This window comes from Mya arenaria, chromosome 8 (assembly GCF_026914265.1).
Source record: "Mya arenaria isolate MELC-2E11 chromosome 8, ASM2691426v1".
Taxonomy (NCBI): Eukaryota; Metazoa; Mollusca; class Bivalvia; order Myida; family Myidae; genus Mya; species Mya arenaria.
In genome coordinates, this window is record NC_069129.1 from 32,300,127 (window position 1) to 32,316,490 (window position 16,364).

At 32.0% G+C, this 16,364-nt stretch overlaps 1 protein-coding gene across 2 annotated transcripts; it reads left to right on the forward strand.

Annotated features, from left to right (window-relative positions):
• Window positions 1–200: 200 nt before the first annotated feature.
• On the forward strand, window positions 201–15,985 carry LOC128242197 (uncharacterized). 2 transcript variants are annotated; one of them, XM_052959272.1, is made up of 2 exons: window positions 201–420; window positions 8,061–15,985. In XM_052959272.1, the coding sequence occupies exon 2, from the start codon at window positions 8,111–8,113 to the stop codon at window positions 11,609–11,611; it is 3,501 nt and encodes a 1,166-aa protein (XP_052815232.1). In that variant the 5' UTR covers window positions 201–420; window positions 8,061–8,110; the 3' UTR covers window positions 11,612–15,985. The 2 variants fall into 2 exon arrangements, with proteins under 2 accessions (XP_052815232.1, XP_052815233.1); XM_052959273.1 differs by lacking the exon at window positions 201–420 and adding an exon at window positions 6,634–6,654.
• The last annotated feature ends 379 nt before the right edge of the window (window positions 15,986–16,364 follow it).

The following is a 16,364-nucleotide window of genomic DNA, read 5'->3' on the forward strand; positions in this document are numbered from 1 at the left end:
CATCTTAAATACAGTAATAGATTATAAATAGTCTTTGCATTCATTCATTGTCACGTCACAAAGTTTAAATGTATCAAATCTTATTCGAGAGGATGAGAGAAATTTATTAAACGTCTAAAGCAGGATGTATGTTTGAACCAGAGAATAGTCCTTGATAGAGATGCTATCATTTTATTTGTATGCTTTAAGTTAAAAGGTTGACACTAGCTGATAGACATTATTGGTTTGGAGCATGAATAAGCATTAAGTCCTTCATTTGTGCAAGCAGTCGCATTGGTTGGCTCACGAATCTTGTATGTATTGGACTATTTTGTTCAAGTGAAGAAAACTCGAAAATGTTGCCAGTGATATTATTGGAACATTAAAGTTACGGGCTAACATTCATTGTTGTTTGAATTTGTGAAAGATGTGGATATACAGGTACATTATAGTTACTAGATATTGTAGAAAGGTTTTACAAAATGTTCCATGTTTTCTGTCATAGCACAACTCATAATAAAAAATTATTGCCACTAATGGAATTTAATATTGAAAAGTGCTTAATTAATTTTCTGTGTATTAATGAAATTATGTAAAAACTGTAAATTACCATTATCAATCTGTTATTTTATGAATAAGTAATAAGGTGTGGGGAGGAACGTGGGGGTGGGGGTTAAAAATATATATGATTATTGGTAAAATATGTAAAATGTGTATGGTTTTATTAATAATGTTTTGTCTCACCAAGCAATAATTTATGTTATAGATTTCCGTATTTTTTTTAGATTATTTGAAAAATATTTTTACGACAATGGTAAATTGAGATTATTATGTTCAAATTAATATTTTCTGTTATTTTACTGTTATTAAAAGGAGGGCTTGTATTTTTGACAGTTATTAATTGTTTCACAGTGCAGAATCTACTTGGTTACCCTTAAATGATGACATTAATGTTTACGAAGTAACTTAATGCGGATCTATTTTAATCACCCAAATAAATATTCGATACCCATATCTTTCCGACATACAATATTCTGTCACAATACTATTAGATTGATTGATGCTTCTGTTACGAGGGTATCGTATTTTGACACCCGGTAAAGTAAAGTAATTAATTACACTATTTAAATCTGATTAATAATTCTGATAATTGGACTCAAACAATACGCCAGGTTTTAATGGGTTTGTCGAATAACTGACATTCAATCAAATGAATAGCTCATCTCTTGTTTATATTTATTGTTCGATCGAATCTCGTCTATGGGCAAACGATGGTCTCGATTGATGACTGAATTTTTCGTAACCTATCAGATATTTTTTTGAAAACATAAAAGCAGGAATTTTCAATATTCTACTCATCAAAGACGGTATTACTGATAGGAAAATATAATATCCACACTTGATCCCCCAGTTATTGTGTCTTGTTTCTTGAAATTAGATTTTTGATGAAAACGGTCAATCAAAACCTCTTTTAAAACTTGAAGTGACAAATTCTTGTTTCGAGGGACTCTGTCAAAAGTTGATAAGGATCAAAGAATATGTCATGATGCTGTTATGTGTGATGTTATTAAACAAAACTTATGCTTTTATAAAAATGAAGATGAGTTTGAACTTATAAGTGGTGAATTATAAGTCATGTAAAACAATGTTACAGTCATTTGATTTATAGCCACAATCATGTGATATAACACCCAGTCATGTGATATAACACCACAGTCATGTGATACAATTCTACTGTACTGTTATATAATGCCACAGTCATGTGATAATACCGCATTCATGTGATATAATGCCACAGTCATGTGATACAACACCACAGTCATGTGATATAATGCCACAGCAATGTGATACAACACCACAGTTATGTAATATAGCGCCACAGTAAAGTTATACAAAGCCACAGTTATGTAATATAGCGCCACAGTCATGTGATATAATGCCACAGTCATGTGATATAACACAACAGTCATGTAATGTAACGAACATGATATTTAACATTTTTATGAAACATCAACAACTGTAAATACAAAAATAAACACCAAATACAAATAAAAATTGATAAATATCATATATTAGCAAATAAGAACACACAGAAATACAGAAACTGTTAAATTATCTACTGTATAATTTATATTATCATACTTCTACAATAAATGTGTAATTTTAATTAACAGTTTGTATAAAAATGGCTTATATATCCCTTTATTTAATATAAAGTAATTCTCTGTTGTCACGGTTGATGGGCAAAGCTTGTCTAATCTTTTCTCTGTAGAGTCTAATTGAACGTAGGAGCCCAATAGAGCCCAATTGAATGGTAAAGCCCAATTAAACTGTAGAGCCCGATACAATTAAAAGGTAAAGCCCAATGGAACCGCCACTATTCTCAATCATTTCTCAATACAACATGTTGTTAAATGGCAGCTAATTCAATATTCTATTTGATGTGTTTATCAGAGCTCTGCCATCCAGGGCTTATAGACAGGAAGATAATGCTTTAGTTCAGATTATTGAAAAGGCGTGCCTAATTGTCATAATTTCTATTGTGATAATGTTGGTTGCATCTCACTCAATTACCACTGATAAGTTGCCGATAACGGGCCTCTGACAAGGTACAGCTGCCATTTGTCTGCAGTTTGCAAAACTGGCAAAAAAATACACTAGTTAAACAGCCTTTGACCAAACATATTAATGATTATGTCTGATTAAACCATTAATTTTGCATGCTATTTTTTTAAAATGTAAAAAAAAAGAGAAGAAAATTTGAGTCTGAGTCTTAAAATTCTTATTTTAGACTCGAACATGAAACCCTTTCGAAAACATTGGCTATGATTTCAGGCTTTTGGTTCCTTCATTATTTTATCCAATATGTGGATAATCGTAGAAATATATTGTGTTCCTTGCATCTACGGTAAAATAATGCTGGTTGAAAACATATTATATTTTGTATAAGGTTTTTTAAATCTGTAATAATTGCTTTATTATATAAATGATGTTGCGAAATAAACATTGATTTTACATAAAAGAAATGCAGGTTTTTGTAATTATTATGATACGATTCACAGATGGTGACAATGTTTTTCGCTATTATGATTGTTATATCATGATCCAGCAGGTTTGACATTGATTGTGCGTTCAATGTCGATAGATTGATGAGTAAAAAAATGTAATCAGATTTCCCCATAAATTAATATAAAAACTCATGAAAAGCAATTTTTTCTCAAATCAAAGTATAATACAAATTAACAAAAAAAATGTTTTTTGGGGAAAAGTGCAAAATATTCCACACCCTACAATATACAGATTAGAAATAGCCATGCACTATAATATACAAAGCCTAAACAGACATTGAACTGTTTGATTTTCTAATCTGGTTAATACGATATTGATCAATATGAATTATGACATGACAAATTACCCATCAATGTTCAAGTACTACGTTGTGTACCCAGTTTTTGCTATCTGTCAAACCAGGGCAATATGGTCGTGATTAATTATTCACGAAAAATATGTCTATTAATTGGTAATCCCCAGGTATCCGGTATCCCTTTCAATTCTGAAATATTACGTTAAAGGTACATCATAGTCTTCACAAACAACCAAACTTTTTTACAGATTTAGCTAGTTAGACCATCATGTACGGTAATGATTGTTATTATGTGCACTAATCATAACTCCATTTGTAAGGATTAGTACTGCACATATGACCCTAGTTATTGAGATAATACACAGCGCTTAAGAGCCTGTGAATATTTTCAATCATAAGGGTTGCCGATCACAGAAAATGTCAAGGACAGCTTTCAAAAGTGTGCGTATAGGTGAATAAGCATTGTAGTTTATCCGCATGGTATTTTTTGAATGGTTATGTCTGTTTTGTTACTGTTCCGATATGGGAGTTAATGTGTAGATGAAAATGAAGAAATCATTCTCAAACAAGTGTAGTAAGTACACAATGTATTATAAAGTAACCTTTTTGGGGATCCCAACTGTTGTCGCATTTTACACTGTGTAGTTTCCCTGGATTGTCTACTCAAGCTATCTCGAAATTGATAGGCTTAGGGATAGCTTTTAGTGATTTTGGTGAAAAAAGAGATAAAAACCTGTATCTGTTTAAAGATCAATTGGTTGTTACAAGTCACCTGAAAGTGTTTAGAAGTGTCTTGAATAATTAAAGATTTCCACATTGTTTCTTGAGTTTGAATGCAGTAGGGCATGCGAGCCGTGAAGCGCACTAGTGCTTTTTGGCATTTTGCATACTTGCTGTACCGCATTCATACAGCATAAACAGATCGATACATATATTTACATTTTAATTATCTATTCATGCCGATAAAAAAAATTGCAATATTTTCGGCAATTGAATATTTGTACTAAAAGAAGTGTTGCCGACAACATGCATTTGAATAATTTGTTAAGAATATCTGATATTTGTATGGTGGTATTGGTTACAATTCATTGACGTAGCACTAATCCAATTGGACCGCAGTACTGAAATAAACAACGACATCATAACTCCTAGCGTGTTAATCAATATGAACATCAAGTTTTATCTATACAACGGACTAGGCCAATGTAAATATAAAAATGTAGTGTACATGTAATGACCAAAACCAAACAGCCATAACAATTTATTGTGGTAATTTTCAGCACCATAAATTTGCAAATGATTCCAAATAAATGTTTGTGCCGTTTGAAATTTACTTTAAGATAATATATATAAGTCTTTTTTGAAGACAAACATGAATACAATTTGATCTAATACATCATTTTGTTTTGTAGATACAAAATTATGGTTTAAAGGGTTAAGAATGGCGTTTTTTGCCATTTTTTCCATTTTTATTTCATGACTTTGATAGAAAAAATGAATATGGCCACATATCTTATATCATCAACAAGATTTTAACCACATACTTTGTTTGTGAAACACCTAACATAGGCAAATCATGACTGCTGGTAAAGGATGGGGCCACTTGTAAATATTAACAAAACCATTTTCAAATTCATAACGCCATCTGTTCCTTAAATTTATTACTTAATTGTTTGACAAAAAATAAAGTATTTGTTGCATTATTGGTGATATATATTTTATGTTATATTACGTTATAATTGGTGGCTTTTATTTTTTGAAGAATTTGCACGGCCAAAAATAAACTTTCGTGAACTAACTCCTTTATCATTATTCTAACTTTTTTGGTATTCTAAGTTCAAGATAGTGTTTGATGATTAAAAAAACACCAAATTACGTGCTGATGGATGACAATGATGTCCTTGTATGTCCTTTATAGGGTGTTGATCCTAAGTTGAATCATTTCACAAGTTCTGATCATGAATTACTAGCATACTATAGTATACTGATCTTTTGATGCACAAAGTTAATGGTGTAATGATAACAAACATATAACTAAAATCAAATAATCAATCACTAAGGTCACTGATTTCATTAAGAGTTTGTTAGTCATGTTTAATATTCCGTACCCTCATTTTTAGCCGTGGGTAGGCAGATAGGAAGGTGTTTATTGTTTGTTTTTTTACTTTCCTAAATTATAAATTCTGTAATGAAAAACGTAAAAAAAACAAACATTACCACCGGGCCAAAAAATTCAAGTTGTGGGTGTTTTTATGATCGGACAACGTGAAATAAAGTATTGATTACCCGGTAATTTTGTCCTTGCTGGTTTTATAAATTTATGCCAACTTTTTGTCAAATTGATAAAGAGCACCTTTAAAGCAAAATATCTTTATAGGGCCTGTTAATGGATAATATTTCAGATTATATAAATGTCTTGAAATATTATAGACGTTGAAGACTGTTGAATTAATGCCTTCTCCCCTGCAGAGATTAAGTGACATAATCCGAGAGCTGACACGTCGTTAAGTAATGACTTTGATGATGCTGGATATATTAATATGTCAACCTATTTCTCGTCATGAAGATGCAAAATTTCGCACTTAAGTACCTTATTGTAGCACAATTCTGTCAATTTGTCAACCTATATTATATATATAAAAACAGATGTTAAAACTGTACCAAATGCTCTGGACTGATGTAATTCATTTCTTGGTGTTGTTGTTGTCTGCGTTGAAAATAGTAACGTTGGCCATAACTCGTAAAAGATTCAAGCCATTCAGATGAAACTTAATACACATGTTGCAGGAGAGAATACGCACTTGTTTAACTAGGCCAATTACGCTCAGTATCGCTTAAATCATTGGTGAGTTTCGCTTCATTTTTTACCGAAAAAACAACACTCCGTGGCACTCTTGTTCAAACATTAGGAAAATTCAGGTGCTCTGCAATTTATAAAAAAGATATGAATAATATATATAAATATTTTTTAAATTTCATTATTGCGTCAATGCAGTACAAGTCTTGATTTTGAATTTTTAATGACTGATAATAGTTCAAATAATAGACAATAAATGTAGATTATCATGTTGAACTCAAACAGATACAACAATACTAACTATCCCTTTGAAAGGCGCTATCAGTTTTTTCAAGAGGTTTATATCATCTCTTTAAGATCCTACTAGTTTTATTTATCAAAAGTTGTGTCACAGGTTTGAATTATTGCATAAGTGAAGGGTCCATTGTAAAATACGGATAATGTGAAATGGCTCTTAAAATTTAAATTCTGTCATTCTGCTATGACTTATGGGATTGAATGTACGTTTGAAATGGTAGGAAAAATGAACTTGCATTTTAATGGATTAGTTCTTCTGGGATTCTGACATGCTTTCAATGTAAAGTGTGAAATGTGTTGATTCATGGTCTTGTGTGGAGAAAATTTATTACTGGATCACATTTTTCTATGGATACATGATACAGAAATTAATTCTGCATGCAGAATTATTTGTTTGACATCGGGATTTATGCATTTTCAATGGGTTTTTGTCACACAGACATAAGATGTATGGTCTGGCTTAGCCTTACAATATTTTATCCCATTTAGGGATATCTGTCGAGCAATTAATTCAGGTTACAATGCCGATATTATTAATTTATGTCCATTTTTTTTTAACCGTTGGATGGCTTTATTAAGAACGTTCTTGTTGAGCTTTTTAGCCATTAAATCTGAAAACTCATGTCAATATTTAAGTAGCATCCAAACTATAAGCAAGAAACACGTTTTCTCACTTTTTGGAGATTTATAGGTATTTTTTTTATTTTATTAACTCATAAAAAAACCAAATTTGTTATTCCATTTAATTCATTATTTGTTCTCAAATTCTGTGAAAATTTCGGCCAAGGGTTTGTATATTTTTAAGCACTGTGTTTCGTAATAAAAGATTAGAAGAGTTTAAAATCTTTGATTACATTTCCGACATCTTTTATTGCTTCTAATATTCATTAATAAGGAAAACATTGCTACCGAGATGCACAACTTTTTATAAACAACAAAAACAAGAGCTTGCTTCTAAAAATAGGAAGATTATTTATTAGCAGATATAAGATGTTTTTATTGTTGCCAGGTTTCTGTGGTTATAAACATGAAATGTGAACTAAACAAGCATTTACATGGGCATGACGAAGAATGATTGATAGTTCATATTGATGACAAAAATCCATTTGTTTGAATTGATAAAAAGTCTGCCTTTACATGACAAATGATCCAGACAAAAACTCTGTCTTACTTTGAAGTTGTGATGACTTGATGCAGAATTTGATATACAAAAAATTGGGCATGATGAATTTGCCAAGTAAATATTGCCTTATTTGTAATAATTAAACCTTGCGATGATTGAATGGAACGAGTGAAATCTTTAGGAATTAAGAGAGTTATAGTGAAATAAAAAATAATTTATGTTAAGGTAAATGTTATTTATAATATGGGACTTTTGTGAATTTTATTTCATCTGCCAGTGTATGGGATAAATTGAGCTTGAAAAATCTGTAAATACAAATCAATTTACCAAAAATTTACTTTTACTGAAAAAATGTATTCTGGCTGTCTGTCTAAAACACAAATGCATGAAACATGCCAAGAATATCACTTATATCAATTGGCCATCAAGTTAGAAAATGAACTGTTGAATTCTTTAATTAATAATATTTGGTCTTAATTTTGTTCTTTTTCTATTTTCAGCATCTGGTGATGATGAAGATGATGAAGACAAAGACAAACACAGCAGCAAAATGACAGAACTCACTCCTGAACATAACAGTGACCTTGACCTGGAATCTGCTGACCTTGCTGGTGAAAAGTCAAATAACAGTGACAATATGGATTGCATAGTTGAAAATGGTGTAAAATGTGAACAAGACGTTGATGAATCAGTTGAGGACAAGCTTGCTGATGAAAAGAGATCTAAATGTGATCCAGACTCTGAAGAGGAGACAAAGTGTGAAAATGATCTTAAGGTGGAAAATGACAGTGATAGTAATGAAAAGTCAAATATGAAAACTGAAAAACTGAGTGATTCTGAAATAGAGAAAGTGGTTAAGCGTGAACTTAATGAAGCAGTTGAAATCCGTGTTCCAAAACTGAAATCAAAGAAAGACATATCAGACTATAATTGGCTACAAAGTTGTGGAATGAAGTCTGAAAGGTCTTCGCCAGGGAGGAGGCCAGATACTCCTCCTTTACAGAGATTGATGAGGCAGGACCTTCCTGCCTTGAAGTCGAATATAGCGTCCCCATCGCCCCCTAAACGGTTCAAAGACAGTATAACGCACAAGGAGGGCTTTACATCAAAACTTGCATCTGTTATCATTCCGAGTTCAAATTCAACATTACCTCCAAAACTTGCATCTCATCCAAAGCAGCTGTTGTCGCATAATATTGCAAACTTAAGGACTTCAAGTTCAAAATCCTCTAGTCTACTGAAATCATCTTTTTCTACAAGCTCATTATTATCCCGATCTTATCCGGTCAGTCAGCCGGTGTTTCCGAATCAAAATCTACAGATGGAAAATGACCAACCATTAGATTTATCAAGAAAGACTGGAAAATCTTCAAATGACTCAAAGTCAAGATCATCAAGCAAATCTTTAAATGCTCATGAAAGTGGTCTCTCATCGACAAGTTTACAAAGTCTGCAGCAAAAGTTTGGAGGCGACTTTCACCTTAGGGGACTTCGTAAGCCTCTGAATTATATGTTATATGGTCCTGAAATCCCAGCATTACACCAGGCTCTGCTTCATTCTGCATCCATGGGTTTACCGCCATATCCACTTCCATTTTCCAATGGATTTCCAAAAATCACACCAGAAAAACATCGCCACTCAAATTCCACACCTTCTCCAAGCAAACCGAAACATGAAGACAGCTACAAATCATTGAAACATGAACACAGGCATAATGGAAAAGCCACTGAACGAGACAACTCTGATAAGGACATTGAACAGGATCAGGGAAATGAGGATAAACAGGGAGAAAATTATACCAACCATTTATGTACCTGTGGTAAATGGTATGATGGGTTGTATTCTCTTAGCTTGCATTTACAAGAAACAGGACATTTGCCTGCTAGGAATAAGTCTGTAAGTTTGCTGGAATATCCAAAACTTGTAAGAGGACAGGACATGTGGTTGAACCAAGAGTCAGAGCAGACACGTAGAATATTGAGATGTATACAGTGTGGGGAATCATTCAAAACATTGCCTCTGTTGACTGTACATATGATGAAAACACAGCATTATACGAAGATTGTAAGTTCAGAGCATGCTAGGCGTGCGCACAAGTGTTCAGCTTACTGTGACAAAGACGCTGATAAAGAGTGTGTGTTCAAATGTAAAGTTTGTGAAGATACATTCCCGGACATGGAAGGTCTTGCAAATCACATGATACTATCAGGGCACCATAAGAAACAGGCCCGTACTAACCAACCTGTTTCTGACATGCATTTCAAAAAGCGGAAACGTTACAGCTTCGAAGAAGCTCTGAATCCTTTTGGAAATCCAAGTATGACAGCCATGTTTGAATATAAAAGACACATTCTTGGTGGACAGTCCAGTCCAGAAATGCCTGCCGATGAAATCGATGACAACAGAATCAGTTGTGAAAACTGTGGCCAGAAAATTGAAATGAAATCTTTTGTTGAACATGTACGGGCTTGTTTGGGACAAAAACTGAAGGAAGATGTTGCTAGGTTTGAAAAAGAGAAGGAAAACTTTAGGAAACTTGAAAAAGAGAAAAGGATGTCATCTGAACATAATGACAGTAGTTCTGATAAAGAAAGTTCTCCAGTTAAAAAGAGGAGAATGGAAGAAAACATTGAGACAGTTAATGGTGAATCTGGGAGGGAAAGCATTGACATCAAGGAAGAAAAGGATGACATTGAAAATGACAATGAATTGAAAGAAGCTGATACAGTACTTGAAAATTCCAAAAGTCTCAAGAAATGTTCAGAGTCAGTTGAAACTAATTCAGAAAATAGTGATTATAGTCTAGAAGCTGGTGAGATAACAGACAAGAGTAAGAATATATTGAAAGAAATCCAAACACTTGTGGAAAGCAAGGGTCGTCTTAATGAGAAAGTGGAAACTGAAAAGTTTGTCGATGAGATCAAAACAGAAACAAAGAAACTGAAAAACAATGCTACTAAGAAACTTGATATTATAGATCCTGATAACACAAAAGATGGTGAGTCAGGTGAAGGGTCAGCTTTGTCTGCAATGGAATCTTTTATCAAGAAAAGTTTCAGCAGCAAATTTGACTACAAAAAGGGTAATATTATAATCAATCCACATACAAGCGCTGATGCCACCATTCATCCAAAACCGCTGAACAGCTCAGTTGTGGGTTTTGAGAGTGCAGATTACTTGAGTAGGTATAAAAACTTTTATGCAGCTTTGAATTTAAACAATGGTTTCAAGTATGAATCTCAAGAAAAGGAAAAGGGTCGAGTTGATCATAGTAACCATAGAAATGGGCTGAAGTCAAGTAAGAACGAGAAAGAAAGAAATGGTAAACTGTCTCCAAAGTCAAACTCTGATGATGAGAAAGAAGATGGAAGAAATAGTGTAGCATCTGCTGCCTCTGATAGCTCAAGTGTAGCAGATAGAAAGGAAAACCTGGAAAATAAGTATCTGAACATGGAAGACAACAAAGACACCAAAAAAGATGGTAAAGCTTCTGCACTGGACAATCTTAGTAGCTTTGTGTATGGACAGACACTTACAAGTGAGCACCCTCTTGATAGCCTCCAAAGACTTATTACCAAATCGGACATTCCAAACCTTATGGGTGGTGCAGGGGGATCAGGACATTTTAAATTTCTTCCGCCACATCTCCAGCTACATCAAGCAAATCTGGATCTCACTTCTCCTCTCAACTTGTCAGTGAAATCGCCCAAAGCTGAAAGTGATGAAGACGACACTCGATCGCATAAGTCTCGTCAGGATGACGCAGACAGCTGTTCCGACTATGAGGCTCTCAATTCACCCTCGAACAGTGACGGTGACCCGACAGAATATCGTTGTACCGCTTGCAGTCGGAGATTTGCATCAAAAGGCTCATATCGTTACCATTTGAGTCGGTGCCATCTTTCAAGCGTTAAACGTTACGGAATTAAAGAGGCCTTCAATATGAGCCCCTATGTATATCTTCCTCTGGATCACACTGCCAAATTCTCCAAATATTACGAAATGGCGAAAGAACTGGCTAATAAAGCAAAGCAAAATAAAGCTAAATGAGCACTAGCTTTTGTTAACATTTCTTAGGCACACAAAAGTTCAAAATGAAGTATCATTGCTGGGGGTGTCATGGATTTCTTTATAAGGTTGTGACTTTAATTAAATATTTTGATATTATTTTGTATGTTGTACAAATGTATACTTGTTCAAATCTCTAGTCTTTGTTTGAAATCTTGTACCGCATTGCATTTTTTCCAAGGAATGTGAATAATTGTAAAAAGATGTTACTGGTATTTATGTTTAAGCAAAATTGAAATTTATAGTTTGAAATACTTGTCTATGACAGAAGAATTTGATTTGGTCTAAACATCTAAACATCCTTGTTCTCAAATAACCATTTTCCTAGAATAAGTATATGGCATGGAATTCTTCTAATTTTCAGCATAAATATACTGTCATAGATTTGTTAATTCATACATGAAATTCTGCCATGCATTGTTTTATTATTGATTATTATTGATTGAATTTATATTAAATATGAGTTATGTAATTACAAAACCATTGCTACAATGTTGATGCTATATTTGCAGCGACAATCACTTATTTGATGCCTAACACCCTTGTAATATACTGTAGATTGCTTTCAATTTGCAACTGCCCTTTTTCATGAATATGACTAAGGCCTAAAAAAAGTTATCTATGTTTCAGGCAACCTGATCCTACCTTGCACCCCCCCCCCAACCCTAGATTTTTTTTTACTCGATAGTGTTTTTTTTTAAATAAAATAAAAAAAAATAACACATGTCATCATAAGCAGTAAACTGGCTTAGCTGTTTTGACTGGACTTGGGGGGAAAAATGCACAAAAAATACAACAACATTGTCCCTGCCCTGAACTCAGATTATTTTTTGTTAGGCCTAATTTGACTATTGCCATAATAATAGCATAGGATGAGTATTTGCAATATCATAAACATATGAATTGTTTCTGTATATGCCTATGGTATAAAAACAGTCTCCTTTCGAGAGATAATGCCCACGAAAATACCTACTGGTATATTGCGAAGTTCTAAGATCACGAAAATAATACCCAGTATGATATGAAAGCAATTTACAGTAGCTTGTATTATACACCAAATTCTGTTGTCATTGTTGTTTCTTACTGTTTGTTAAGCATATATTTTGTCTTGTTATTATTTTTCTTACGAAAAATCAGCAGTTATTGAAAAGTCAATTTCTTTTTAATGTATATATTCTTACGTTACTTTAATTTTCTAGCATAGATACCATTATCTTACTGAAATTATTTGAAGGTGCTTCATAAACTCAAATATATATTCCGAAAGGTAATTCCTTTCTTCGAAAAGTTTAATACACATGAATCACTAAATACTTACACTATATAAGCATTTAAATATGACCAGAATGTGATAAATAATCGACTTCTCCATACATTTCTATTTTCCTATCTATCTTTATTAAAGAGGTTTTTAATGCATTCATTCTTTTGAACTCCTGGAAGATAACTTACCCTGTGAAATAGTTTCATGCCATTTTTATCCTGCGGAACATAAATTGTGGTTGCTGCGCAGGTGTTATTTTTTCGGTAACATTGTTGGATATGTATTACGTACATGTTTTTAATAAGGCTAAGGATGTTTTAAAGTTATAAAGTAATTTTTTTATTAGCATGAGTTGAAGAAATCTGTAACCGATTACATTCCTTTATTTGTGAGCTTTTAAGTTATGAAGCGACAATGATTTGTACGATAGTTTTTTTTTTTTTATTGTTTTAAATGTTAACAAAATTGTTTGTTTTGAGTAATGAACATTTTTCACTTATTTTTCAACATTTTTATTATTGGTTTTGGTAAGTTCAAGTATTATTGTGACTGCTAAGTGATAGCAAGTTTTATGGTAAGAATCATATTCCTTAATAAAATAAAAGTTGCTAATGTTATGCAGTATATAAAGATATCTGATATGATGAGTTCACTTTAATGGATATTAATGAGTAAACAGAATTTGTCTGCATATTTATTATATGTTATTTAACACTTTTCTGTACAATACGGAGATATATTTGGATCAGTACAATTAGGTTTAGAATAACTAATATTTTCTCCTCTATATATTTAGTACTTTATGTTTTAGAATTAATTCTTTTTAATCAAAACTCAACTTTTTGTGTATTTTACGCAGTATTTTAAAGACACCTACTCAATAACTTGTTATGATTCAACCAGTTTAAGAGGTCTTAATGGAAAAAGATGGATTACATTTTGAGATTTATGAAAACAACAAATACAGTAAAGGCAATTCATAAAATGAGAATAGTTTTTTGAAAAAAATACAGATCAAGTCATAATGATGAATGAGCTTTAGTATTTGATGGATTTGTTTATAGCATGGTAAATGTTGCTGATATTTGGTTATACATCTTGCTTAATGTTTGGTGGAGATATTTTTTTACTGCATTAAAGATTTAACAAACCTTTTCCATCATTCCTACGTATGTTTCTGACTTGATGAAAAAAAAAAATGTTTTCATGTTTTCAACATTGGGCGTTATTTCTCTAAAAATTGATCAATTTTGTTGAATTTTAACCAAAAGAAAGTATTCAATCTTGTCAAAGAATTTTTAGCAGCACAAAAATGAATACATCATTGAAAAAATTGGTGTGCAAAAATATCATACCATGCAGAAACATGTTCAGGTCAAAATTTTAGGAATTGTCTTAAAGAATTTCCTTAAAAAAAATTTAATGAGTGTATTTTTGTTACAGAATATTTATAATGGAAAAACATTCTTTATGATCTTCTGACAAATGTATGTTTTGTTTAATGTTGATTTGACTGCTTTAAAATGTTAATGATGACAAAATATATGTCTATTTTAAGAAATCCTATATTTAATATTAATCCTGCATTTTACCCAAAATGCATCTTAACACTTTCCTTGCTTACACAGTTTTATTTCTTACATTTGTAGATAGATTTTAGACTATTATGCTTTCTTACCAATATCACAAGGCCTAGAAAAAGTGATGTTTCTTATTCTAATTTCTATCATATTTATCTGATTGGTACAATATTTAAGATATTTCACTTTTCAAAAAAACATTGGCATAAAACTGAGTGTCATCATGTAGATATAATCAAAATGAGAAGTGTAACTTATTCTCAGTTAAAAAGGTACTACCTAATTGGTGAGTTACAACAAACGATTTTGAGTCTTAAGACATGATTTGAATGAATGGAATATCCTTGGTAAAAAATGCCATAATATTTTCTGTGAAAGTTGTTCGACTTAAGCATCATTTTTAGAGAGTTGTAGAAATTACCTTAATTCATGTTTCCATGGAAACCAAATTTTTGATTATTACATTTTATTGGTATTTAAAAGGATATAATTATGATTTAACGTGATCCTATCATCTATCTTTAATTAAAACAAAGGCACTATACTGTTTGTTTACATTTGGGTAAAATATTGGTATTTGGATCGAGACTTGCAAACACTCATGTTATTAAAAGTAAAAAAAATGTTAGTGCTAAAAGTGAAAAAAAAAGAGTTCCAAATTGAAAGCTTTCAACTTTAGCCTGTTGTCTGGTTGTTACGATCATTTTTTTTTTTTGCTTGGACATTTGCACTGAATTCGTTAAAAAAAAAAAAAATGACTTTGAAAACATTTTCAAAAGGGGTCTTAGCCCAGCCTTTGGGCATAAATCCCTCATACTTAAAATACCTTGACTATTTTCATGATTGACATTTATCAGCTGTTAAATAGAAACCCTGAAAAAAACTTATAATGCATGTAAAATGCATGTTAATCTAAGTAAAACTTTGTAAAACTAAGAATTGTTATGTAAACTACTTGAGAAACCTCACTTTTTACAGGCCTAAAATGTTTTATCTGTATAAATTTTATCCATAATACACAAGTTGTAAACTTACACTATATTGAATCCTAACATGGCATTGTTTTCATTTTTGTTAACGAGGGAAAAAAAACTACAAACTGTTTTTGTCTGTTAAAGTTTCTGTTACCATTTTATTTTTTTCACTTTTTGAAATGTTCACTTACAATATGTGGATATCAATGATTTATTGTTGACATTGGAATATCAATGATTTATTGTTGACATATGGATATCAACAAATTATTGTTGACATTTGAATATCACTTCTCATTAGAAACTCTACAATGATTAACTATCAGATTTTTGTTCTACAGCAGACACAATATATGTTGTGATATTTATTTTGCTTCTAATTTTTTTCATTATTTCGATGTCATGTCAATGTAAGCTTTACATTTAAAATTGTATCTCAACCTTATATCCATATTTTGCCTTTTAATGTTTTATGAATTTCCATGGTTGATGAAAATGTTTATTATTATATTTGAAACAATAAAATATTAATGTAAAAGTGTTATGTGTCTTATCATTGCAAGAATTGATACTGCTGTTTAAATAGCCAACCCTAAAGGCTTCCAAGTTATACCTTTCAATAAGGGTGGTCAAATAAACCAATACACAGTTCAAAAAGGGTAGTTTAATAACCCTGAGGGCTTTGAGCTGCACATGTTTCATAAAGGGTGTTCAAATAACAGGGCTTTGAGCTATACACTTTTCATATAGGGTGTTCAAATAACCCTGAGGGCTTTGAGCGATACATGTTTCATAAAGGTGTTCAAATAACCCTGAAGGCTTTGAGCTGAACATGTTTAATAAAGGGTGTTCAAATAACAGGGTTTTGAGCCATACACTTTTCATATAGGGTGTTCAAATAACCCTGAGGGCTTTGA

Coding starts and splice junctions, on each gene's coding strand:
- LOC128242197 (XM_052959272.1), top strand. CDS start 8,111: ATGACAGAACTCACTCCTGAACATAACAGTGACCTTGACCTGGAATCT.